This window comes from Aquarana catesbeiana, linkage group LG08 (assembly GCF_042186555.1).
Source record: "Aquarana catesbeiana isolate 2022-GZ linkage group LG08, ASM4218655v1, whole genome shotgun sequence".
Taxonomy (NCBI): Eukaryota; Metazoa; Chordata; class Amphibia; order Anura; family Ranidae; genus Aquarana; species Aquarana catesbeiana.
The window spans coordinates 302,805,146-302,832,699 of NC_133331.1; the positions used below are offsets into that span (position 1 = coordinate 302,805,146).

At 44.4% G+C, this 27,554-nt stretch overlaps 1 protein-coding gene across 1 annotated transcript in view; it reads left to right on the forward strand.

The window, feature by feature from the left end:
• The window catches only part of LOC141106874 (uncharacterized), a 35,904-nt gene extending 11,938 nt beyond the window's left edge, over nt 1-23,966 (forward strand). Inside the window, exons 12-18 of the mRNA XM_073597803.1 lie at nt 735-2,176; nt 14,114-14,231; nt 14,345-14,439; nt 14,562-14,705; nt 14,818-14,892; nt 15,249-15,390; nt 20,116-23,966. Coding sequence (XP_073453904.1) covers nt 735-2,176; nt 14,114-14,231; nt 14,345-14,439; nt 14,562-14,705; nt 14,818-14,892; nt 15,249-15,390; nt 20,116-21,746 — 3,647 coding nt within the window. The 3' untranslated portion in view covers nt 21,747-23,966. The remainder of the gene's footprint in view (nt 1-734; nt 2,177-14,113; nt 14,232-14,344; nt 14,440-14,561; nt 14,706-14,817; nt 14,893-15,248; nt 15,391-20,115) is intronic.
• Nucleotides 23,967-27,554: the final 3,588 nt, after the last annotated feature.

Genomic DNA, 27,554 nt, shown 5'->3' on the forward strand with positions numbered 1-27,554 from the left:
GAACTTATTGGTTAACAGTAACCATCTATGTTGCTTTGGAAGAGAAGGTGCTTTACAGCATATTGGGCAGAACTGGGAAACAAAATGTACATTTCAGTTAAGTCTTGATGTCGTGGAGTGATAAGGAGGAGCAGCCAGTTCGGCGTGGAGAGAATGGTGGTGGCCAGTGACAGAGGTTCTGTAGGTAAGGGTAGCTAGACATGTGGCTGGGCCCCTATGTTGGGGCTCACTGCAGAACAGATGCCTCCTACAGACCATGCCTGGAACCATGACGTGCAAGGCCTCCTGAAGTAAGTGTGGTGGTTCCTACCTTTGCCTTCTGCTGGGTTGTGATCCTTGCCAAGCTGGCTATCTCCATCCTTTGGACACTTTCAGTACTTGTAAGCATGTATGACCTCGGTTGGTCATGTAATTCTGATAACAGGCTATTGTCTCTTAGTGGTAGTGCACTGGAGTTGGCACAACTGGAGTACTGATCTCCATGTGTAATATTTCACTGAATACATGCTGATTGTATTTTCCGTTTCACATGATTGCATATTTTTCACCTGATTTAATTTTCTTGTGTTCTGGTATAAGTGAGTGTTGTCTCCCTACCACCATTTCTATTTTTTTTTTTTAAATCCAAGGAGAACGGAGCTCAGTATTTCCACCTATTCCACTGACAGGAGGTAGAGCTAAAACTCCAGTTATTTGTCATCTACTGACATATTTTTTTTAATTCTTTCTATCAGATGGATGTTATGCCAGGAATAACTCGGAGAGACATCTTCTATTATCTGCTGATTGTAAGTCAGAAGATAATGTCATCACACAGGATCCTCCAGGAGGAAATCCAAATACACAAAATATACATCACAGACCTTCCTGTCCGGAGACATCAATGGATCCCTCTGATCAGGGGGAATCTTCTCATCAATCACATACTATGATTGCAAATATCCATTTAGGAGCTTACACTGCATTTAGAGCAACAGGTCCTTCCAATCCCGAGGAAACTTTCTTACCCCATGAAGGAGTTCACAGAGGTGAGAATCTATTTTCATGTTCAGAGTGTGGGAAAACTTTCACTCAGAAAAGAAACCTTGTTCAACACCAAAGAAGTCACATGGCTGAGCGTCCTTATTCGTGTTCAGAGTGCGGAAAATCTTTCCTCAGGAACGATCATCTTGTTAGCCATCAGAGAATTCACACGGGTGAGCGTCCTTTTTCATGTTCAGAGTGCGGGAAATCTTTCACTCATAAAAGATACCTTGATGAACATCAGAGAATTCACACGGGTGAGCATCCTTATTCATGTTCACAGTGTGGGAAATGTTTCACTCATAAAGGTGACCTTGTAAAACATCAGAGAATTCACACAGATGAGCGTCCTTATTCATGTTTAGAGTGCGGGAAATGTTTCACTCATAAAGGTGACCTTGTAAAACATCAGAGAATTCACACAGGTGAGCGTCCTTACTCATGTTCAGAGTGCGGGAAATCTTTCCTCAGGAACGATCACCTTGTTACTCATCAGAAAATTCACACAGGCGAGCGTCCTTTTTCATGTTCAGAGTGCGGGAAATCTTTCATTCATAAAAGATACTTTGTTGAACATCAGAGAATTCACAAGGGTGAGCGTCCTTATTCATGTTCACAGTGTGGGAAATGTTTCACTCATAAAGGAGACCTTATTAAACATCAGAGAATTCACACAGGTGAGCGTCCTTATTCATGTTTAGAGTGTGGGAAATCTTTCACTCAGAAAGGAGACCTTATTGAACATCAGAAAATTCACAAGGGTGAGCATCCCCATTCATGTTCAGAGTGCGGAAAATCTTTTATTTTTAAAGGAAACCTTGTTCAACATCAGAGAATTCACAAAGGCGAGCGTCCTTATTCATGTTCAGAGTGCGGGAAATCTTTCACTCGTAAAGGAGACCTTGTTAAACATCACAGAGTTCACACAGGTGAGCGTCCTTATTCATGTTCAGAGTGCGGGAAACCTTTCCATAGGAAAGATAATCTTGTAAAACACCAGAAAAATCAGTGTAGTGTGGATGGTGGGAGGAGAGCTGTCGGAGAATGTAGTGTGGATGGTGGGAGGAGAGCTGTCGGAGAATGTAGTGTGGATGGTGGGAGGAGAGCTGTCGGAGAATGCAGTGTGGATGGTGGAGGAGAGCTGTTGGAGAATGTAGTGTAGATGGTGGAGGAGAGCTGTCGGAGAATGTAGTGTGGACAGCGGGGGGAGAGCTGTCGGAGAATGTAGTGTGGATGGTGGGAGGAGAGCTGTCGGAGAATGAAGTGTGGACAGCGGGGGGGAGAGCTGTCGGAGAATGTAGTGTGGACAGCGGGGGGAGAGCTGTCGGAGAATGTAGTGTGGACGGTGGGAGGAGATCTGTCGGAGAATGTAGTGTGGATGGTGGAGGAGAGCTGTCGGAGAATGTAGTGTGGACGGTGGGAGGAGATCTGTCGGAGAATGTAGTGTGGATGGTGGAGGAGAGCTGTCGGAGAATGTAGTGTGGACGGTGGGAGGAGATCTGTCGGAGAATGTAGTGTGGATGGTGGAGGAGAGCTGTCGGAGAATGTAGTGTGGACGGTGGGAGGAGATCTGTCGGAGAATGTAGTGTGGATGGTGGAGGAGAGCTGTCGGAGAATGTAGTGTGGACGGTGGGAGGAGATCTGTCGGAGAATGTAGTGTGGATGGTGGAGGAGAGCTGTCGGAGAATGTAGTGTGGACGGTGGGAGGAGAGCTGTCGGAGAATGTAGTGTGGATGGTGGAGGAGAGCTGTCGGAGAATGCAGTGTGGATGGTGGGAGGAGAGCTGTCGGCAAATGTAGTGTGGATGGTGGAGGAGATCTGTTGGAGAATGTAGTGTGGATGGTGGGAGGAGAGCTGTCAGAGAATGTAGTGTGGATGGTGAAGGAGATCTGTCGGAGAATGTAGTGTGGGTGGTGGGAGGAGAGCTGTCAGAGAATGTAGTGTGGATGGTGAAGGAGATCTGTCGGAGAATGTAGTGTGGATGGTGGAGGAGAGCTGTCGGAGAATGTAGTGTGGAGGGTGGGGGGAGAGCTGTCGGAGAATGTAGTGTGGATGGTGGAGGAGAGCTGTCGGAGAATGTAGTGTGGATGGTGGAGGAGAGCTGTCGGAGAATGTAGTGTGGATGGTGGAGGGGAGATCTGTTGGAGAATTGTGTGGATAATGGAGGAGGAGAATGGTAAAAAAAAGTTATAAATTATTATTCATTAGGAAGAGTTTTTTCGGGCAGCTTAAAGGCCAATATTAAAAAAAAAAAAAATATTCAACCTGCATGCTTAGAGGATGCTTTAAAATGGTACATGGTTTCACAGAACATTAGGATTTTCAGGAACAACATCAGTGACAATATATTGTGGCATCAAATAAATTACGCATTTAACAAGTTTAGTTTTCTTTTCTCATTGGATAACATACAGCAGCAACCCAATATGCTAGATTTCCATCACAGGAAAATAATTATTTGGTAGTTTTTTTCTCAAAGACAGAACATTTTTGTTGTAGTATTGTCAGACCATAAGTGCTGCTGGAATTAGCAGGGACAATATAAGCTACTACATACTATAAAACAATAAAGTTAATGCTATCAACTTTATGAAAATTGCCATAGAATGGCAAAAGAAGTCACGTGTGATCTTATTTTTGGTACCACTCTATATTCTGTGCAAAATTTCACATAATTTGTCAGCTTAGAGTACACCAAAAACCCAACCCACATTCCAGAGATGAGGCAGTTGTTTTGCAAAACTGTAAAATGTCATTGCCTTTTACTCCATGTAGTTACATTGTCGACCTTGGGCTCCTCTGTATAGGTTGACATTTTGGATATATCTACCATTGGTCCCTCCCAGTTTTACTTCAGTTTGAACGACTTTAAACCTGTTGTACCTTCTATACTTCTATTTGTTAAGCTGACTTCCTAGTTCTGCCGATGTTTGTTATTTGTCTACCCATATAATTGTATCATACAATTTCTTGATGTTGTTCTTACAATGCAACTAATGGCTAAATAAAGGAATTACAAAAAAAATTGTCATTACCATGTTTCAGAGACAACAGCCAAACCCAGCACAGTGGCTGGAGAGTATGGAAGAAAATTGATCTGAGCCTTGGGCAGCAAGAGGGAGAGATTGTTCAATTTTTGTTCCTGAAATAATAAGAAAGGAAGTGTTATTTCAAAGACAGCAACCATTAATATTGTATAGACTCACTGCCCTTTATGCAAGCATTTGTATGCGGTAACTATGAGCTATATGTTATCCTAAAAAAAAAAAAAATCCTTTTATTATGTCAGAGTCAAGAGCTAGAAATATGTCATGGACTCTGCACACCATGTAAGTATTGTTACTAGGCCACAATGGAAGATGGAGACATTTGGCCAGTGTTATATGTAACCAGTGGGGGCTGGTGCTCAAAAGTTTGTGCCCCCCCCCCAAAATAACACCCCCCCATGCGGGAAACGGGCGGCGGTGATCATCCACCCAGTCCTAAGACTCCCTTGCCAATTGGGGATTCCTGATTGACCGGGAGGAGAATAAGGAAGACAATAGCGAATATTAATTCGCTATTGTCACACAAGTGGGTGTGCTTGGGGCACAGTGCCCATCTTTTTCGAAGCCTATTAGAGCCTCAGGCTCTAATCACGTGATTAAAAAAAAAAACCCCATTGGAATCCATGCATCCAGTGCCCTACATGTAGATTAGGGGGCCAGACGCGTGAATAGGGGGCTGCGCCCCTTATGGAGTGGCCACCACTGTATGTAACTAAATAAAGTGTAATTTTCCAGAGCAACAAACAAGAAAAATAGAACTGATTTGTTGGGCAGTATGTACTCCTTTTTTAGCTGAGATGCAATGTCAGCAGGAGAGAGCATGCAGATTTCATCTTGGTTCAGGACGACAGAAACATAGTATATATTTGCAACAGTCTTTGGACGGTCTGCTATTTCAGAGGGAGAGAGCAAATAAAATGTATGTAAAAAAAAAAAAATTGTCTTTTTTCTAGGATTGCAGGTTTGTAGCACACCTTTTAAACTTTCTGTGGATAGTCCACAATTTCTCAGGGAAAGAGCAAGCACTACACTTAGAGAAAGAGAGAGAAGATGGAAAATGTTAGATTTCTATCACAGATCTTTAGATTGTAAAAACAGCCCTCAATTTCAGAGTGACTGAGCGGGCATATCACGAAATAAAAAAGTAGTGTCGTGATTCAGAGGCTGATGAGGCCTCCGTGTCCTTAATGTAGCGCTACCAGCATGAGTGCCGCTTACTGAATCTGTACCCCACTGGTTGCCCTTTCCTTGCAAGTCCTCTTTATTATTATTATTATTATTATTATTCAGGATTTATATAGCGCCAACAGTTTACGCAGCGCTTTACAATATAAAAGGGAGACAATACAGTTATAATATAATACAATACAATACAATACAATAGGATTAAGAGGGCCCTGCTCAGAAGAGCTTACAATCTAATAGGGTGGGGCAGGTGGTACAAAAGGTTGTAACTGTGGGGAGTGAGCTGATGGAAGTGGTAGGAGATTAGTTGGAGACGTGATAGGCTTTCCTGAAGAGATGAGTTTTCAGGGATTGCCTGAAGGTAGCAAGAGTAGGGGCTAGCCGGATAGATGGAGGTAGCGAGTTCCAGAGGATGGGAGAGGCTCTGGAGAAATCCTGGAGACGAGCATGGGAGGAGGAGATGAGAGAGCTTGAAAGCAGGAGGTCTTGAGAAGAGCGGAGAGGACCATTTGGGTGATATTTGGAGACAAGATTAGTGATGTAGCTTGGGGCAGAGTTGTGAATGGCTTTGTATGTTGTGGTTAGAATTTTGAATTTAATTCGCTGGGTGATTGGGAGCCAGTGTAGGGATTGAAGTAGAGGGTTGGCAGACACTGAGCGGTTGGTAAGGTGGATAAGTCTGGCAGCAGCATTCATGATAGACTGAAGAGGGGATAGCCTATGGAGCGGTAGGCCAATGAGAAGGGAGTTGCAATAGTCAAGGCGAGAGATAACAAGGGAGTGAATGAGGAGCTTGGTGGTTTCATTTGTTAAAAAAGGGCGAATTTTAGAGATGTTACGGAGGTGAATTCTACAAACTTTTGACAATGATTGGATTTGAGGCTGAAATGACAAGTCGGAGTCTAGGATTACACCTAGTACCCTGGCATGAGGGGAGGGACTGATGGTTGCATTGTTGATTTTGATGGAAAAGTCATGGAGGGGGGCACGGGCGGGGGGGAATATTAATAGCTCAGTTTTAGAGAGATTTCGTTTAAGGAAGTGGTGCGACATCCATGCTGATATGTCAGTTAGTAAGTTAGTAATGCGAGAGGAGACTGAAGGAGTGAGGTGAGGAGTAGACAGATAGATTTGGGTGTCATCAGCGTATAAGTGGTATTGGAAGCCGTGGGCAGTTATTAGGTGACCAAGGGAGGTGGTGTAGATAGAGAAGAGAAGGGGTCCAAGAACCGAGCCTTGGGGGACCCCCACAGAAAGGGGCAATGGAGAGGAGGAGACAGAGTTGTAGGTGACACTGAAGGAGCGCTGTGATAAATAGCCAGAGAACCAGGATAGAGAAGAATCTCGGAGGCCAAGGGAATGTAGTTTATTGAGAAGGAGCGGGTGGTCAACAGTATCAAAGGCCGCAGAGAGGTCAAGTAGTAGGAGTATGGAGTACTGGCTGTTGGTTTTAGCAGTTAGTAAATCGTTAGTGAGTTTTAGTAAGGTAGTTTCCGTGGAGTGCTGCGAGCGAAAGCCAGACTGTAAGGGGTCAAGAAGGTTATTTTCATTGAGGTAGGAGCTAAGACGGTTGTAGACTAAGCGTTCTAGAAGTTTAGAGGTGAATGGGAGTAATGAGATGGGTCTTAAGTTGTTCAGGTCGGTAGGGTCCAGTGAGGGCTTTTTAAGAATGGGAGTGATCTGTGCATGTTTTAGAGGGGAGGGGAAAATGCCACTAGAAAGGGAGAGATTGAAGATGTGGGTGAGGGAGCATAGGATAGAAGAAGAGGGTGACCGTAGTAGTTGTGAGGGAACAGGATCCAAGGGACAATTGGTTAGGTGGGCATTCGAGAAAATTTTTGTAACCTCTTCCGTAGTAGCCAATTCAAAAGAGGAGAGGGTTGAATGTGCTGCTGGGCAAGGTATGATGGGTGGGGAAGATGTACGCACAGTGGAGATGTCCTCACGAATTGCATTGATCTTGTCTTTGAAGTGATTGGCAATCTCTTGGGCAGTGAGTGAGTTAGTGGGTAGAGGGGGTGGTGGACGAAGCAGAGAGTTAAAGGTTGAGAAGAGCCGACGGGGACTGGATGACAAGGAATTAATAAGAGAGACAAAGTAGGCTTGTTTGGCAGCATGGAGGCATGAATTGTATTTTAGAAGGGCAGATTTATATAGGGTGAAATCTTGCAGGCATTTGGTTTTACGCCACAGTCGTTCAAGAGCACGGCAATGTCTCTTGAGATTTCTAGTGTTGTCAGTTTGCCAGGGTTGTAACGGTCGGGGCCTAATTCTGCGTGTGGTTAGGGGAGCAAGTGCATCTAGTGATGATGAGAGTGAACTGTTGTAGACAGAAGTGGCCAGGTCAGGACAGGACAGGGGAGAGATTATGTCATATAGGTTGTCAGTAGCAGAATAGAGAAGAGAAGGGTTAAAGTGGCGAAGGTTTCTACAAGTAATTGTTTGCTGCTTGGAGGGATGGGTGGTTGGAGGCAAGGATACAGTGAAAGTAATGAGGTTGTGATCAGATAGAGGAAAGGCGGTGTTGGTGAGGTTGCCAGGGTTGCAGAGATGGGAGAATACAAGGTCAAGGGTATTACCATTGGAGTGAGTGGAAGTATGTGTCCATTGGGTTAGGTCAAAAGATGAGGTTAAGTTGAGAAGTTTAGCTGTAGTTGGGCTGTTGACATTGACAGGAATGTTAAAGTCACCAAGAATAATGGTGGGTATTTCAGAGGAGAGAAAGTAGGGTAGCCAGGCAGCAAAGTCATCAATGAAGCGCGATACCGGTCCTGGAGGCCTATAAATTGCTGCAATCCTCAGAGAAATGGGAGAAAACAGACGAATACAGTGCATCTCGAAAGAAGAGAGGGATAGAGAGGGAGGGACAGTAAGGACTTGGAAGGTGCTTTGTGGGGACAGAAGGAAGCCAACTCCACCTCCTTTCTGTCTGTTGGGTCTGGAGGAGTGAGTCCAATGGAGACCACCATGGGAGAGGGCAGCAGGAGAAGCTGAGTCAAAATTTTGCAGCCAGGTTTCTGTTATGGCCAGTATGTTCAAGCCACGAGAGATGAAGAGGTCATGTACAGATGTTAGCTTGTTACAGATGGAGCGGGCGTTCCACAGGGCACATGAGATTGGTGGGGTGCTTTGAGGAAGTAGGGGGATAGAAATTAAACTGAGTGGATTGCGGTGGTTGCCAGAGGGGGAGGGGTATTGGATATGTGGCTTGCATTTGGAAAATGGCGGACCAGGATTAGGAGAAATATCACCTGAGACTAGGAGAAGGAGGAGGGTGAGGAAGGCAAGGTGGGAGTGGGATGTGCATGAGCGCACGTGTCTAGTGGCCCTGGAGTTTATGTCAGCATGTGGGTGCAGCAAATGCAGGAGATGATGGGTGCCATAGTAGGGAGAGGGTAGGAGTGAGGGTGATATGTGCATGCTGCAGGGAAGAGAGGAGGGGTAGAGTAAAGATAATTTGAGGATAGAAGACACCAATGTGAGAAGGAAGAGAATAAGGAGCATGTTTGTGGATAGAGAGTGGGAGACTAACCTAATATAAAATAAATTTCAAAGTTGGTTTGCTTGTCGTCTTGCAGAGTGGAGCAGAGTTCCTGTTGTTCATGCAGCTTTAGTTATCCTGCTTTCGTTAAACTGCGTCGGTGAAACTGCGCATCACTCGTGACAGAGCCACTCAGGAAAGAGCCATGATGTCTGCGCCACCCCATAAGCTGCCATAAATTTATAGACAGCCTAAGCTGGGATGCATTTCTCAGTTGGTCATTATTGGGTCTGATGTGAGACACCTGAATATGGGGAGGAGATGGCCAGGGCCAGGCCAGACACAGGCTAGGGTCGTAAAGCTAATTACCTCTCTTGATCACTCAAGCCACATGGAGTTGAGAATCAATCACCAGTAATATTGCTATTGCAGTGTGTTTGTTATAGAGCTAGCAGTAAATATGGAAGTTTAAAGATATGGCAGCAGGAGACAATTACCAAAAATATTAATAGCAGACTCAGCAAAGCCAGTTCAGTAGGGATGTACAGTTGGATAGGAGATAGGAGACAATTACCAAAAATATTAATAGCAGACTCAGCAAAGCCAGTTCAGTAGGGATGTACAGTTGGATAGGAGATAGGAGACAATTACCAAAAATATTAATAGCAGACTCAGCAAAGCCAGTTCAGTGGGGATGTACAGTTGGATAGGAGATAGGAGACAATTACCAAAAATATTAATAGCAGACTCAGCAAAGCCAGTTCAGTGGGGATGTACAGTTGGATAGGAGATAGGAGACAATTACCAAAAATATTAATAACAGACTCAGCAAAGCCAGTTCAGTGGTGATGTACAGTTGGATAGGAGATAGGAGACAATTACCAAAAATATTAATAGCAGACTCAGCAAAGCCAGTTCAGTGGGGATGTACAGTTGGATAGGAGATAGGAGACAATTACCAAAAATATTAATAACAGACTCAGCAAAGCCAGTTCAGTGGGGATGTACAGTTGGATAGGAGATAGGAGACAATTACCAAAAATTGTCTGACATTTTTGTTAATAATCATAATGATTAGAGACACATACATAAGTTTGACTGGATTTGTTGAGTCTTATTTACTGAAAGGTTATTAGCATTAGATTCCAGTAACATAAACTTAGCCCTTGGAAAAGTTTCAGCAGAGCAAATAACAGCAATGATACATGACATTAGAACAGAAATGATAACTGATTGCAGGATTTAGAGACTTCTCAACAATTTACCGTCTAGTTGGAAACCTATGCGAAAAGGCAGAGGAATGACCGTTCTTATGTCAAACCACTCTCTTCTGTGCCTCAACTCCACAGGCCAGATAAATCGGAAAGTTACAAAACTGTCCTCAAATTATTGGAACTATTGCCCTTAAGTACTTAAAGGAGTTGTAAAGTCTCAAGGTTTTTCACCTTAATGCATTCTATGCATTAAGGTGAAAAACCTGTGTTGCAGCAGCCCCCCAGAGCCCCCCTTTTTCTTACCTGAACCCGATCATTTCAGTGCGGAGGACGAGCCCAGCAGCTTCATTGGATAGACCGATAGCAGCAGGAGCCGTTGGCTCCCGGTGCTGTCAATCAAATCCAGTGACGCAGGGGGAGGGGCCGAGTCCTGCTGTCTGGGTCAATGGATGCAGCAGCGGGACTCTGGAGCGCGCCCGCACGAGTGCCCCCATGGAAAGTGGCTCTGCGTGGGGGCTCTCAATGAAGAGGAGGGGCCAGGAGCGCCGCCAGGGACCCCAGAAAAGGAGGATCAGGGCCGCTCTGTGCAAAACCCTTGCACAGAGCAGGTAAGTATGACATGTTTGTTATTTTAAGAAAAAAAATAACCTTTACAATCACTTTAAACCTGCTCAATTGGCAAATAGAGTCCTGGGTGTAGGTATTTGTGCTTATGACACTTAACTGCTTTAATCCCTTAGTGGGGGGGATATGTTGTAGTCTCTCAGAAAAAAAAAGCCTTTAGCCTTTAGCTAGCTATTTAGTGAAGTATAAGATATTCTGGTGATTAGGAGAAGGTGAAGTAGCGTGGTGATGGCTTAATCAACTGTGTTTAGAAAAGTGTACTTGTAGTGTCCTGTAGAAAAAGGAACACTATTGCTGCTTCCACAAAGAGTAAATGTAGCACCAGGTCCCACAAGCTTGGGCAAAGAAACAGGGCAATGGTGTCTGCATGCAGTGTCTTTTGTGGTATCACGGTGGGCAAGTGCCTGCTCACCAGTTACAATGAGACTGGAAAGTGAAGTGGGTCTCCTTGGTAGGCTTTGGTAGCGCCCTGCTCAAGGGATGATGCGGTCCGGTGACACACCGCATGGCAGCTAGGTGGATCTGGCATAGTCATGTGAAGAGCAGCTCCCGGGCTGCCGCAGAATAGTCAGAAGTAGCTGGCAGTAGGTGCTCCCACACTCGACTCTCGCTCTCTCACTGTAGCTCAAGCCGTGACTTGGCCACAGAGTCACTTGCTAGCAGTTCCAGGCCGGGGTCCCAAGAGAGCGATCCCGCCCGCACACAGGTTTTTTATTACCTCTCCCAGCATCATTTTTTCTTCCCCAGCCGGCTGGTATTTGTAGTTAAAAACAGTCCAGCTGATTGCAAATCTTGGCTCCCAGCACTACACTTTCCAAGATGCTTTGCTTTACTCCTAGAACTTGGTCATCTTTATCTTCAGGATATGAAAACACAGAGTCTGGGCCGAACACTAGGAGAGAACAGCTTCCCAGCAGCGAAGCAGGCAGCATTAGCTAGCTCCTGGTTACATTAACAACATTAACAACCGATGACTCATCAGCTGTCAACGGGCTTCCCCACTGACAGCTGAATGTAAGCAAAAGAATGCCGTCAAAAGAAAATTAAAAAAAAAAAAACAGCATGGGGTCCCCCCCATCCATACCAGGCCCCTCAGAAACCCCGCCCCAAAAAATTTTAAAAAAAGGCCTGGATCCCCTCCCCCAAGACACAATACAAGTTTTTGACAATTCCTTTATTACAAAATAAAAACAGTGTCCCATATATAGATCCTTCATTGATGCCTGCCGCACCCAGAAAAAAAACTATTAAAAAAAACATTTCGTAAAGAGTTAAAGGGCGGGGCCACCAGACGACCTCACTGGGTGGCCCCGCCTTCTTGCGGCATCATCAGCTAAGGCATACTGGGTTGTTGATGTCACAAGGGGGTGGGGTCATCAGATGACTGCAGCGGGTGACTCTGCCCCTTAGTTATTTAAGAAATGGAGGAAGGAGGAGCAGGCAGTCGGAGTGAGTTTTTAATGAGATCAAAGTTTGTTTTTTTCAGGTGCGGCGGGCGTCATGATTGATGATGGATCCACATCAGGGGGGGGGACAACGTTCTTGAGTTTTTAATAAAGGAATTGTTAAAAACTTGTGTTGTGTCTTTACTCACTTTTTACACATTTTTGGTGAATGGGTAGGGTTACTAGGTATATAATAAGGGGGATCAGGATCTAGGGGCCCCCTTTTTTTTACAGTATTTTTATTTTCAGCATTTTTCATTGCCGGCATTCTTTTTTTTCACATTCGTCAGCGGGGAAGTCTGCTGACAGCTGAAAAGTTATCGGTTGTTAAGGACGCGGCAGCCGGCTTCCCAGGCCCACTCCTTAACAACTAGCTATTCTTCACACAGAATTGGAATCATTCCAAATATTTGGAATTCGTTAGAAAATTAATAAACAAAACAAAAATTTAACGAACAGGAAACTAAACACTTTCTGAAACAAATCAACGAAACAAAATTAGTAACATAACAAATCTATCCAATATCATTTTTTTAATTCTACACATGTCTACCTCTGGTTTATAGAACAGATACATCCTAAATATAGAGCCATTTACCCAACTGTCCATCAACAGCCTTTGGTCAATAAACCAGATACATCCTAAATATAGAACCATTTATCCAACTGTCCATCCAGAGCCTCTGGTTTATAGACCAGATACATCCTAAATATAGAACCATTTATCAACTATCCACTCGGAGCCTCTGGTTTATAGACCAGATATATGAGACTTCTGCTGGATATGGTATTCTTGGATGTGATGTCAGAGCTGTCACTCAAGTGACATTTTATATCAGTAGTTTGTAACCTCAACTATCAGGTATCCCCAACAGGCCATGTTTTTTGGATTTTCCCTAGATACAACAGCTGTTATAAACACCAAACCATTTACATGGATTACAAGCACCTATGCAAGAAGAAGGAAATCCTAAAAAAATGACCTGTTGGGGACAATTGAAGAGTGTGTTTGGGCAGCACTGCTCTACAGTATTACCCTGCGCTTCTGCCCCTCTAGGGGCATACCTTCTAACTTAAGAATTCTAGTAAGAGGGGCAACCAAGGTAGAAGAGGATCTGTGGTGCTCCTGCAGCCAAAAGTGGGGATGTTTAGGTTACACTGAATACTGGGTGTGGTATACAGGCATACACCACTTTTAAGTACACAATGGGACCAGAGCATGTGTGTAAAACGAAAATGTACTTAAAGTGAAGCAATACCTTTTTTCACTTCTCAATGCATGTACTGCATTGCAATAGTCATTTACAGGCATAATTGATTACTTAGGCAAGCTGGCCGACCCCAAAATCAGATAAGCCGGGAGCAGTGCCATGTCAAGCTGACCAAGATTTTTCATAGACGCCAATGTGTCCGTACTCGCGTGGGTACGTAAAGCGGGGTATGCCTGTAATAGAGTCTGAGCCTACTTGTGTATACAACACACATGTATGCCATATTCCTTCTACTCACAGAATACTCCTTCATTACAGAGGAAAAAATGAGAGTCTTACAGGCACATAAACACACACTGCGAGGGAAAAATATATTCTTTAAAGGAAAAACACGTCAAGTAAGCAATTAACATACTTAATTTTTCTATGCTTTTACCCATTTTAGGATGGTTACAGGATCTGGTGTTTTTTTATTTTTTACCATTTGCAGTGTTCTTATAATATTCAAATACTGAAAATAGACGGGACTTCCCCTTAAAGGCATTACTCTCAGGGTGGAGCTCTTTTCCTATCATATCGATTGGAACACTGAGACAGGAAGAGTTTGATTGTACAGACACAGGAAGTAATAACACAGCTGGAGAGGAAGTGATGTCGTGTGCAGACAGGAAGTGGTATACAGACAGGAAGTGAGGTATCTTATATACCTAAAGTGATGAAGGGATCTAAAAAGGAGGTCTAGAGAAGATTGTAGATGTCAACAACAAGATCATTGATCTGCTGACAGGAGAGGTGAGCGGTGCTGGGAATTCTGGGACATTATCCAGTACAGACAAGGGATGTGTCTGGATGGTGACTGTATCATTGTGTGTGTCAGGTTCCTATAAGGAGTCAGGATGTCACTGTCTATTTCTCCATGGAGGAGTGGGAGTATTTAGAAGGACACGAGGAGCTCTACAAGGACATCATGATGGAGGATCAGCCGCCCCTCACATCACCGGGTAAGAGGAGACTTTATTGTAAAGGAGAGAGCAGTACGGAGGGTCCACCTAGATCCCCCATCTGATAAACACATAGAAACAATGTATTCAGTCAGTGTGTGTGTTTCCTACAGATGGATCCAGTAATGGGAACCCACCAGAGAGATGTCCCTTTCCTCTGTATTCCTGGGATTCCACACAGGAAGATCACACCATCCCTCACCATCAGGTAGGTGGGACTGAGCAAGTAGGACTCAAATACGTTGTAGAATTCTAAGCTTTTGAGATAACATTCTTCTATGTCATCGCTTGTTTACCGTACAAATCTGTATTATCATATCTGTGCTTTAGGTTGAAGAATTGAAAGACATCAAAGTTGAGGTTGAAGTGAAAAAAGAAGAGATGTTTGGAGCTCAGCAGTCTATGGAGGAGGGAGGTCCTCTGTATTCCCAGGATTCCACACAGGAAGATTTCACCATCCCTCACCATCATCAGGTAGATGGGACTAAGCAACTAGAATTCAAAAGTATTCTAAGCTTTGAGATGATATTTTTCTATGTATCTCTTGCTCCCTTTTTAAATGTATTTTATCATCTTTGGGGTTTAGGGTGAGAGATTTCCCCCTCCTCTGGGTTCCTGGGATTCCATACAGGAAGATCACACCATCTCTCACCATCATCAGGTAGGTGGGACTGGGCATCTAGACCTAAATATGTATTCCAGGCCATGAGATGACGTTCTTCTGTGTAGTCACTTGTTTTACTTCAACATCTGAAGTGCAGCCTTTGGTACCCACACCCCCCATCCCCGTTTCTAGGTCCTTTGAGCGCCCTACATTTTTCACCCCCCATTTTTTTTTTTAATATACATTCCTTACCTCTGTGGGTCTTAAGCCTAGTCAAATATCACTGTGGGTTCTTTCTGTCCTTGTGTTTTTCCAACGGGGGGGGGGGTGCATACGGAATGACATGTCATTTGTGTCTTTTATATCTGCCTGGAGTTGACTTTAATTGATGTTTTCTATTATTTTTGGTTTAGGGTGAAGAACGGATTAATATAAAAGCTGAGGTTAAAGAAGAAGAAGTAGAGATGTATGTGGGGGGTGATAAGCCGCCCACGGAGGAGGTTGGGATGATTATGAAGAGTGAACAGGATGACATTTCTCTACCTATCGATATAAGTAAGTACCAGACTCTATGGAGGAAACATGTCACTGTCTTATTTTACTTCTGAATTCAAGGATTACAGTTTTAAGGAAAAATGTTAGCTAATAAATGGTGGTGGCCAAGTTCTGTAGGCAGGGGTAGCTTGGCACTAGGGGAACACTACTGAGCGACTGGGTCCCTAATTTAGGGCCCGCTGCAGAACAGAACCCTTCTAGAGACTATGCCTGGAACCACAGTGTGCAAGACCTCGAAAAGTGAACAGGATGAAATTTCTCCACCTATCGACACAAGAAACAGACACGATGGAAGCAACAGGCCACAGTCTCATTTTACTTCTGAGTTTAAGGAATGTAGTTTAGAAATAAATGTTAGATAATTATCAGATCTTCAGATCATCATGTAGGCAGATTCTAAAAGGTTAAATACTTGCTTTCCTACTAAAGGGTTAATGTGTGGTGTGGTGAGTTACCACTTGATGCTGTGATGTGCCTTCCCCTGCATGTGTCACTTCCTGCTTCTGAAGTGATATATGTAGGAGGAGACCAGACCTTGGGGGTCTATCCGTGTATTGGAGGTGATCAGTGAGGACGCTGTAATGATGTGAACTGAACTGTATGGGGGAGTTTCCCCTTAGTGGGACCCCGGGATGGGTTCCAAGGATCTGACTCTTAAAGCTATTTACTGGGATGCAACTAAGCTATAAAATGTTCTGAACAATGCTGCACAGCACAACCAAAGCCGGTACATTGTTATTAGAGAGAGTGGAAATGCAATTGTGATTCTGTATATAACTCAAATGTACTTCTATGGAACCTGGACGGAACGGTAAATATAACTTTATTGTCTAAAGAACTTATTGGTTAGGAGTAATGCCGCGTATACATAGGCGGACTTTACGATGGGGGCTTTTCATCGGATATTCCGACCATCGGCATTTCTGACGGACTTTAGATAGAGAACACGTTCTAAATTTTTTCGACAGAAAACATTTCTAGCGGGAAAACCGCTCGTCTGTATGCAATTCCGACGGGAAAAAAAACACGCATGCTCGGAAAACAATTTGACGCATGCTCGGAAGCATTGAACTTAATTTTTATAGTGGCGTCGTACGTGTTGTACGTCGCCGTGTTATTGACCGTTGGAATTTAGTGTGACCGTGTGTATGGAAGACAGCTTGAGCTGAATTCCATCGGAATTCAGTCGAAAAAACCTTCGAACTTGATTCTGACGACAAAACCGGTCGCGTGTACGCGACATAACCGTCTGAGATACTTTGGAAGAGAAGGTGCTTTACAGTGTACTGAGGGTAACTGGGGAACGAAATGTACAATTCAGTTAAGCTTTGATGTCATTGAGAGATAAGGAGGAGCAGCCAGTTTGGGGAGAGAGAATGGTGGTGGCCGGTGACAGAGGGTCTGTAGGTAAGGGTTAGGGATGGGCCGAATACCCCCGGGTTCGGTTCGCATCCAGAACATGCGAACAGGCAAAAAATTAATCCAAAAGTGCTAATTTTAAGGGATTAATATGCAAGTTATTGTCATGAAAAGTGTTTGGGGACCCGGGTCCTGCCCCAGGGGACATGTATCAATGCAAAAAAAAGTTTTAAAAACAGCCGTTTTTTCGGGAACAGTGATTTTATTAATGCTTAAAGTGAAACAATAAAAGTGAAATATTTCTTTAAATTTCGTACCTAGGGGGGGGGGGGGGTCTATAGTATGCCTGTAAAGTGGCGCATTTTTCCCGTGTTTAGAATAGTCCCTGCAAAAAATGAAATTTCTAAAGGAAAAAAAGTAATTTAAAACGATTCTACTCTACTACGGCTATTAATGAATTGTCGGGTCCCGCAATACAGACAAAAGTCATTGAAAAAAACAGCATGGGATTCCCCCACAGTCCATTACCAGGCCATTTGGGTCTGGTATGAATATTAAGGGGAACCCCGAACCAAAATGAAAAAAAAATGCGTGGGGGTCCCCCCAAAATCCATACCAGGCCCTTCAGGTCTGGTATGCATATTAAGGGGAACCCTGTGCCAAATTTTTAAAAGAAAATTGCGTAGAGGCCCCCCTCAAAATCCATACCAGACCCTTCAGGGAACCCCACGCCAAAATTTTTAAAAAACTGGCGTGGGGTCCTCCCAAAAATCCAGACCCTTATCCGAGCACACAACCTGGCAGGCCACAGGAAAAGAGGGGGGGACGAGAGAGCGCCCCCCCTTCCTGAACCATACCAGGCCACATGCCTCTAAACGGGGAGGATGTCTCCATGTTGATGGGGACAAGGGCCTCATCCCCACAACCCTTGCCTGGTGGTTGTGGGGGTCTGCGGGCGGGTAGCTTATCGGAATCTGGAAGCCCCCTTTAACAAGGGGACCCCCAGATCCTATCCCCTTGTGTGAATTGGTAATGGGGTACAAATGTACCCCTACCATTTAACAAAAAAGTGTCAAAAATTTTAAAAAAGACAATAGCCGGTTTTTGACAATTCCTTTATTAATGTCTTCTTCTTTCCCCGCTTCTTCTTCCATCTTCTTCTGGTCTTCCTTTGGTTTTCTTCCTCCATCTTGTTCTTCCCTCGCTTCTTCCTCTATCTTCCTCTGCTTCTTCCTCCAGTATTCTCCTCCAGCATCTTCCTCCAGTCTTCTCCAGCATCTTCCTCTGGCTTCTTCTTCCCTGCTTCGTCTTCTGGACGATCCGCCTCAATGGGAGGTTCCTGCTGTGTGATGCTTCTGTTCTGTGACAGTTCTTATATAACTGAGGGCAGGGCCACCCGGTGACCCCACCCTCTCTGACGCACGGGGACTTCCCTATGGTTTTCCCCGTGGCGTAAGTGGGGGGCAGGGCCACCAGTTTACGTAAACAGGTGGCCCCGCCTCCCTCTGACGCCATGGGGAAAGCCATAGAGAAGTCCTCATGCGTCAGAGGGGCGGGGTCACCGGGTGGCCCCGCCCTCAGTTATATATGAACTGTCACTGAATAGAAGCGTCACACAGCGGGAACCTCCCATTGAGGCAGATCGTCCAGAGGATGAAGCCGGAGAAAGATGCTGGAGGAGAAGACCGGAGGAAGAAGCAGAGGAAGAAGTGGGGGAAGAACAAGATGGAGGAAGAAAACCAGAAGAAGATGGAAGAAGAAGCGGGGAAAGAAGAAGACATTAATAAAGGAATTGTCTAAAACCGGCTATTGTCTTTAACATTTTTGACACTGTTATTGGAATCTGGAAGCCCCCTTTAAGCCCCCCGCCCGCAGACCCCCACAACCACTGGGCAAGGGTTGTGGAGACGAGACCCTTGTCCCCATCAACTTGGGGACATCCTCCCCATGTTGAGGGCATGTAGCCTGGTACGGTTCAGGAGAGGGGGGCCTCGCCCCCCCCTCTTTTCCTGCGGCCTGCCAGGTTGCATGCTCGGATAAGGGTCTGGTATGGATTTTTGGGGGGACCCCCACGCCAATTTTTTTTTCATTTTGGCACGGGGTTTCCCTTAAAATCCATACCTTTTGAGGGGGACACCTATGCCATTTTTTTAAAAAAATTTGGCGCAGTGTTCCCCTTAATATCCGCACCAGACCTGAAGGGCCTGGTATGGAATTTGGGGGGACCCCCATTTTTTTTTTTTTTTTTTAATTTTGGTTCGAGCTTCCCCTTAATATTCATACCAGACCCAAAGGGCCTGGTAATGGACTGTGGGGGAATCCCATGCTGTTTTTTTAATGACTTATCTGTATTGCGGGAGCCGACAATTCATTAATAGCCGCGAGTAGTTTTAAATGACTTTTTTCCATTTAGAAATGTCAGTATTTGCAGGGACTATTCTAAACACGGAAACATGCGCTAATTTACAGGCATACTACAGACACCCCCCAGGTACAAAATTTAAAGGAATATTTCACTTTTATTGTTTCACTTTAAGCATTATTAAAATCACAGCTCCCGAAAAAACATCCATTTTTAAAACTTTTTTTTGCATTGATACATGTCCCCTGGGGCAGGACCCAGGTCCCCAAACACTTTTTATGACAATAACTTGCACATTAACCTTTTAAAATTAGCACTTTTGATTTCTCCCATAGACTTTTCAAGGGTGTTCCGCGGCTTTCGAATTTGCCACGAACACCCCAAATTGTTCGCTATTCGGCGAACGGGCGAACAGCCAATGTTCGGGACAAACTCATGTTCGACCCGAACAGACAGCCCATCCCTAGTAAGGGTACTTGGCTGGGCCCCTATGTTAGGGCCCACTGCAGAACAGAACCTTCCTACAGGCCATGCTTAGAACAACGGTGTGCAAGGTCTCCTGAAGTAAGTGTGGTGGTTTCTACCTTTGCCTTGTGCTGGGTTGTGATCTATGCCAAGCTGGCCATCTAAATCTTTTGCACACTTTCAGTACCTGTAAGCATGTATGACCTCAGTTGGTCATGCAATTCTAGTAAGAGACGCTTGTCTCTTAGGGGTGGTGCACTGGAACATCTGGAGTATTGTTTCGCACATTTTTCAGCGGACACATGCTTATTGTATTTTCCGCTTCGCATGATTGCATATTTTTCATCAGATTCATTTTCTTGTTTTCTGGTATAAGTGAGTGTTGTCTCCCTACCACCTTTTCTATTTATTCAATTTCATGGAGTACGGAGCTCAGTATTTCCACTTATTCCAACGATGGGGAGGTAGAGCTAAAACTCCAGTTATTTGTCATCTACTGACTTATTTTTACTTTTTTTTTTTACATTTCTTTCCAACAGATAGATGTGATGTCAGGAATTCCTCGGAGAGACATCTTCTATTATCTGCTGATTGTAAGTCAGAGGATAATGTCATCACACAGGATCCTCCAGGAGTAAATCCAAATACCCAAAATATACATCACAGACCTTCCTGTCCGGAGACATCAATGGATCCCTCTGATCAGGGGGAATCTTCTCATCAATCACATACTATGATTGCAAATATCCATGTAAGATCTCACACTGCAGATCGATCAACAGATCCTTCTAATCCCGAGGAATCTTCCTCACCCCATGAAGGAGCTCACCGAGGGGAGAATTTATTCTCATGTTCAGAATGTGGGAAATCTTTCACTCAGAAAGGAAACCTTTTTACACATCAGAGAATTCATAAGGGTGAGCGTCCTTATTCATGTTCAGAGTGCGGAAAGTCTTTCCATAAGAAAGATAATCTTGTTAAACATCAGAGAATTCACTTGGGTGAGCGTCCTCATTCATGTCCAGAGTGCGGGAAATCTTTCACTCAGAAAGGAGGCCTTGTTAATCATCTGAGAATTCACACAGGTGAGCGTCCTTATTTATGTTCAGAGTGCGGGAAATCTTTCCATAAGAAAGATGGTCTTGTTAGACATCAGAGAATTCACATGGGTGAGCATCCTTATTCCTGTCCAGAGTGTGGGAAATCTTTCCATAAGAAAAATAATCTTGTTAAACATCAGAGAGTTCACATGGATAACCATCCCAAGTCAAGGAAATCTTTTAATCATGAAGAATTGCTTGCTGAACATCAGAGAATTTGCATAGGTGAGCGTCCTTATTCATGTTCAGAGTGCGGGAAATCTTTCACTCAGAAAGGAAACCTTGTTCAACACCAAAGAGGTCATCTGGGTGAGCGTCCTTATTCATGTTCACAGTGTGGGAAATTTTTCACCCATAAAGGAGACTATGTAAAACATGAGAGAATTCACACGGGTGAGCGTCCTTATTCATGTTCAGAGTGCGGGAAATGTTTCACACGTAAATCAGGCCTTGGAAAACATCAGAGAATTCACACAGGTGAGCGTCCTTATTCATGTTTAGAGTGCGGGAAATCTTTCACTCATAAAGGAGGCCTTGTTGAACATCAGAAAATTCACATGGCTGAGCGTCCTTATTCATGTTCAGAGTGCGGGAAATCTTTCAATTATAAAGGAGGCCTTGTTGAACATCAGAGGATTCACAAAGGTGAGCGTCCTTATTCATGTTCAGAGTGCGGAAAATCTTTCAATCATAAAGGAGACCTTGTTAAACACCAGAAAACTCACACGGGTGAACATCCCTATTCCTGTTCAGAGTGTGGGAAATCTTTTATTTTTAAAGGAAACCTTGTTCAACATCAGATAATTCACACAGGTGAGCATCCTTATTCATGTTCAGAGTGCGGGAAATCTTTCACTCGTAAAGGAGACCTTGTTAAACATAAGAGAGTTCACTTGGGTGAGCGTCCGTATTCATGTTCAGAGTGTGGGAACTCCTTCACTCGTAATGAAAGCCTTGTTATACATCAGAGAATTCATACAGGTGAGCATCCTTATTCATGTTCAGAATGCGGGAAATCTTTCCATAGGAAAGATAATCTTGTTAAACACCAGAAAAAGTGTAGTGTGTAAGGTGGTAGAACTTCCGGAGAATGTAGTGTGGATGAAGGGAGGAGAGCTGTCAGAGAATGTAGTGTGGATGATGGGAGGAGAGCTGTCGGATAATGTAGTGTGGATGTTGGGAGGAGAGCTGTCAGAGAATGTAGTGTGGATGGTGGGGGAGATCTGTCGGAGAATGTAGTGTGGATGGTGGAGGAGAGCTGTCGGAGAATGTAGTGTGGATGGTGGACGAGAGCTGTCGGAGAATGTAGTGTGGATGGTGCAGGAGAGCTGTTGCAGAATGTAGTGTGGATGGTGGGAGGAGAGCTGTTGGAGAATGTAGTGTGGATGGTGGGAGGAGAGCTGTCGGAGAATGTAGTGTGGATGGTGGGGGGGGAGAGCTGTCAGAGAATGTAGTGTGGATAATGGGAGGAGAGCTGTCTGAGAATATAAAGTGGATGGTGGGGGAGATCTGTCGGACAATGTAGTGTGGATGGTGGAGGAGAGCTGTCGGAGAATGTAGTGTGGATGGTGGGAGGAGAGCTGTCGGAGAATGTAGTGTGGATGGTGGAAGGAGATCTGTCGAATAATGTAGTGTGGATGGTGGGAGGAGAGCTGTCGGAGAATGTAGTGTGGACGGTGGAGGAGAGCTGTCGGAGAATGTAGTGTGGATGGTGGGGAGAGCTGTGGGAGAATGTAGTGTGGATGGTGGAGGAGAGCTGTCGGAGAATGTAGTGTGGATGATGGAGGAGATCTGTCGGAGAATGTAGTGTGGATGGTGGGAGGAGATCTGTCGGAGAATGTAGTGTAGATGGTGGAGGAGAGCTGTCGTGGAATGTAGTGTGGATGGTGGAGGAGAGCTGTCGGAGAATGTAGTGTGGATGGTGGGAGGAGAGCTGTCAGAGAATGTAGTGTGGATGGTGGAGGAGAGCTGTCAGAGAAACGCGTGGTGGAATCCCTGATGAAAAGAGGAAATTCCAATATCTTTTGATAAAAACGGGAAGATGTATTCTCCACAAAATAGAGTAACTAGACCATAATAATTTACAGTGATGTCAAATGTGTAAGGTTACTACGAAAGGACATGAATTATAATAAATGAATCCTGTGTATAGTGGTAATTGATTTGAAACATTGTTAAAAATTAATGTATTCGTGCAATTAATGTGTGTGATTTATAAATTTGTGCATCAATTGCTGTTTGTTTTTCATTCTTTTGTTTTGTCATAATTATAAATAGGGTTGAGCTGAACGTACCTGGGTTTGATTCAGAGAATGTTACTGAATCCTGAATCCTGACGATGAATCTTGAATATCAGTAAAGGCCATTTTCTGGGATAATAGACAAGGGATTGGCAAACACAGAGATCTGGGCAGTGGCCTGGGGCATATGTATTAAAATGGTTGTAAAGGCAGAAGGTTCTTTATCTTAATGCATTCTATGCCCCTCTAATACTTACCTGAGGTTCCTCTAGCTCCAGCGATGTTGTGGGAATGTCTCGGGTGCCCGGGACTCCCCTCCTCATTGGCTAAGGCAGCAGGGTGGTGCCATTGGCTCCCGCTGCTGTCAAAGTCAGTCAGTCAATGAGAGTAGAAAGGGGGCGGGCCAGGCCGCAGCTCCGTGTCTGAATGGATACAGGGAGCTGTGACTCGGCTCGGGTGCCCCATAGCAAGCTGCTTGCTGTGGGGGCACCCAACAGGAGGGAGGGGCCAGGTACTCTAGCCAGGGACTGGAGAAGAGGAGGATCTGGGCTGCTCTGTGCAAATCCACTACAGTAAGTACAGTAAGTATAACATGTTTGTTATTTTGTATACAAAAAAAAAGAGACTTTACAATCAATCACTTTAATGCTAAAAAAAATGTTACAAATTTACAAATTATCATTCAGTAGGAAGAGTCTTTTTCGGGCAGCTAAAAGGTCAATTAAAAAAAAACAAAAATTATTCAACCTGCATGCTTAGGGCATGCTTTAACCTTTTTACGACCGTGCTATAGCTGAATGACAGCTACAGCGTAATCGCACTATGCCAAGAGGCCGTCATCTGACATTCTCCTGTGCTTGCGCTTCTTGCGAGCCCCCTGTGTCCAATCATTGCCGGTTATCAGCAATCCTCTCCTCACGCTGACAGCGTGTAAGGAGAGGAGAGCCGTAAGAGGTTTTACAGGACATGGAACAGGAGATGTGGATGCAGACAACACAGGCTTAGTGCAGGAGGTATAGGCAGTAGACATGTGCACACTGAAATATTTCGTTTTGGAATTTCGTTTTCGTCTGAAAAATAAATTTATTTAGTTACTCCTGAAATTCGTTTTTATTTATTTAGTTTTTCGTTAAAAATTGCATTCGTCCGAAAATCCAAATTGAGGCCGAATCTGTCATTGAAGGCTTATGGTGTCTGTCGAATGTTCAAAGATTTGACGGAGCAGCTAAACTATACGACGCCGTATAGTTTACCTGCTCCGTTGAATCTTCTTAGAACTTTCAACAGACACCATAAGCCAAAGTACGTGTGTACTTAGTTCTAGCTATTTTACTGCTCCTCCTCTTTGGTTACAATCAGCCAATAACATTCATCATCTTCATTATTTTTATTTATCTTTTCTCCCCTACGTCAAATCTTTTCTCCCCTACGTCGAATCTTTTCTCTCTATGTCGAATCTTTTCTCTCTATGTAGAATAATCTTGGACTAATAGAGTTAAGGTCAGGCACATTCGACCACAGGTTTGATGGACACAGATTGTTATTGTCATCATCATGTCGAATCTCCTATCTATATTGAACTGTTGTAGCAACGAAAATAAAGCATTTGTTTATGTCGGATCTTTTGTTTTTCGGATTCTGCACTTTCGTTATCGTTTGCTAAAACGATAACGAAAATACCTGAAATTCGGACGAAAATGCATTCGGACGAAAACGAATGCACATGTCTAATAGGCAGGTGAAGGAACGTCCTGCTCTTCGGGTTCAAACTGTTGCTCAGCATCACGATCTGACCATCTCTCACCAAAGGACACAGTGTCAGAAAACATTTCAGAAATTCGGTCAAACAGGCTAGAAGAAGTTAGGCTTTAAAAGTGTAACAGCAGACTTTCCTAGCTCTACTCCCATGGTGGCTACAGGCTTTACTGTCCCAACAATTACACTGCCCTGCTCACAACAGGCTTACCCAGCTCAGTGGTCTTCTCCCCAAGGGTTTCCACCAGCAAGAAATGTAGGCAACCTTGACCACAGTCACTTATACACATGGCTTTGGAGCCTGATGTTGGTGGCCAGTCCTGAACATTTTGGACACAGCAGCCTGATCACTTCATAGCCTCCCGCCGAGTAGAGTGCCGGGTTGCTCCTAGAGATGTAGCACACTCCAGTGTCAGTTATGACTTCTCACAGCCCTACAGGGCAAGGAACAAATGCCCGGTGCAAAGACTTTCCAGTCAGAAGTGGAAACTTCAAGATGTGCTATACTTCTCTCTCTGTAGCAGTCTCCCAGCACGTGGATCAAAGATGACTGTGCACACGGCTGCGACTCCTTCTCCACAGTAGAAAGGCAGCGCGCCAAAACTCTTCTGGAGTCTGTTTTAACCCCTTGAGCACTGGTGTAAAAGTGACAGAAGACCAGGCTGATACTCTCCCAAAACTAAAAATACAATTTGTTTCTTCCCCACGTGGTCCAAAAAGCACAGTCTCTGAGGTACAAAAATGTTATTTGCCACTTTCCCACAGAGCCAAACAAAATTACTGTGTAGTTGCAGTCTGTTAGGGGTGACCACAGAAAATATAATGTTGAGCCCAACGTTGGGCGTCAAAAATGTAGCACCCCCTGACCTCCAGAGGTGTGGTGGCGACACCCAGACACAGGGAGGGTTGACATTTCACCTCAGGCTGCAGGTTACTAGGCATGGTGGGTGGTGTATGAGGTAGAAAAGATGGGCACCAGTCACTTTTATGCTTGAACAAAAAGGAGTTTATTGCCCAGAACAGCGAACAGTTCAGGGAGAGAGGTGTAGTGTACAGGACAGTGCAGAAAAAGAGCCTTTAAGCTGGAACCAGCAATCTGTACTTTTGTAGCAACAGCTGTTTCCTATGGTAACTAAAAAAGAACACACAAAAAGGAGGGCAGGAATTCTCTGATTCTGTCTTGATGCTTTCCCAGGCTCTTCATGGTTCCCCGGTCTATGCATGACTAACCTCTGGTACTTCACCTCAGGTCTCCATCCTTTCCTTCATGCCCCCAGGTAGTGAGCAGGCTCTCCCTTGCAGAGCCTTGAGCACATAGCTAGGTCTCACTCTCAGGCTTCAGACCTACCCAGAACAGCTACTGTTTCTCACACATCCACTTCAGACTGAAGTCTAGGTGGGAGGACCATGATCACGTTACCTCCCCAAATATTTATACTATTTCCCAGGATGCCCAGCAGCCAGATAAAATCCCACTGATTGGCTCAGAAAAGCATGCATATTTGTGATAGATTCACCAGGGACAGAGGCTTTTGGAGGGAATTGAATGCTAGCCTCTTGCCCACCGACTATGGGCCCTGGCATTTGAGGGAGCTACAAGCATTTAGGAAGATGTTCTGTTATGTAATGCAAAAGGACATTATTAAAAAGGCCATGATGGTCTCTGCCAGGGTGGGACTCATAGCAGATGCCGATGTCATCAGCAAGCCACCTGTCTGGGGCCCTCTGCCATAATGTGTTTATTGTAAGTAGGTCTGCTATTGTCTGAAGGTGTTCTGTGTTTATACTTATGATAACGTGTAGTGTGCTGTGTGAGCTTGGAGTCGGCAAGTCTGACCTGCAATGTGACATCTGAGTCACCCAGGTAGTTAATTAAGGATCCTCTGTGATGGGATTAGCCATGAGTCAGCTGTACCTCATTAGCTAAACCATTTTGTGCTGTTTTGGGTAAATATTTGGGTCATTGCTAATGTGGTGAGTGACCTCCTTCTCAAGTGTATAAAATCCTGTTTTCTTCTTTAAATAAACAGTTCTTATTCTGGTTTACTCCAAAACTGGTGTTGACTAGTTCTTGGGGTAACTTGTGTTCCAGAGCATTGGAAAGCAGTTTCTTGGCAGAGCTACCCAGTCAGGGTGTCCAGGTTCCGTCACAATATTCATAACCTAGCTTGAATGTAGCTCATGCATACCAATGCCAAAGGTAACAGTGCCACCTATTGCCAGAAGGGAGAAACCACACCTAAACCAGGCTCGGGAGAAAACCCAAATGATCACAAAGACTACAAATCAGCCTGGCTAGTTACCACCTAGCACAGCTAAATGTATCAGTAGCCCCGTTTACGACACAGGTGCTACATAAATATAGAGCCATTTATCCAACTGTCCATCTAGAGCCTCTTGTTTATAGACCAGATACATCCTAAATATAGAGCCATTTATCAAACTGTTCATCCAGAGCCTCTGGTTTATAGACCGGATACATCCTAAACATAGAGCCATGTATCCAACTGTCCATCCACAGCCTCTGGTTTATAGACCAGATACATACTAAATATAGTGCCATTCATCCAACTGCCCATTCAGAGCCTCTGGTTTATAGACAAGATACATCCTAAATATAGAGCCATTTATCCAACTGTCCATCTAGAGCCTCTGGTTTATAGACCAGATACATCCTAAATATAAAACCATTCATCCAACTGTACACCCAGAACCTCTGGTTTATAGACCAGATACATCCTAAATATAGAACCATTTATCTAACTGTATGTAGCAAGGGCCCTGACCCTTAGAGGCCTAATGGTGACAGGGAGAGCTGACATCTTCTTTGTAAAGTGGGTTACCAGGCATGGTGGGTGTGGTGCAAGAAGAAATGCTGGGCGC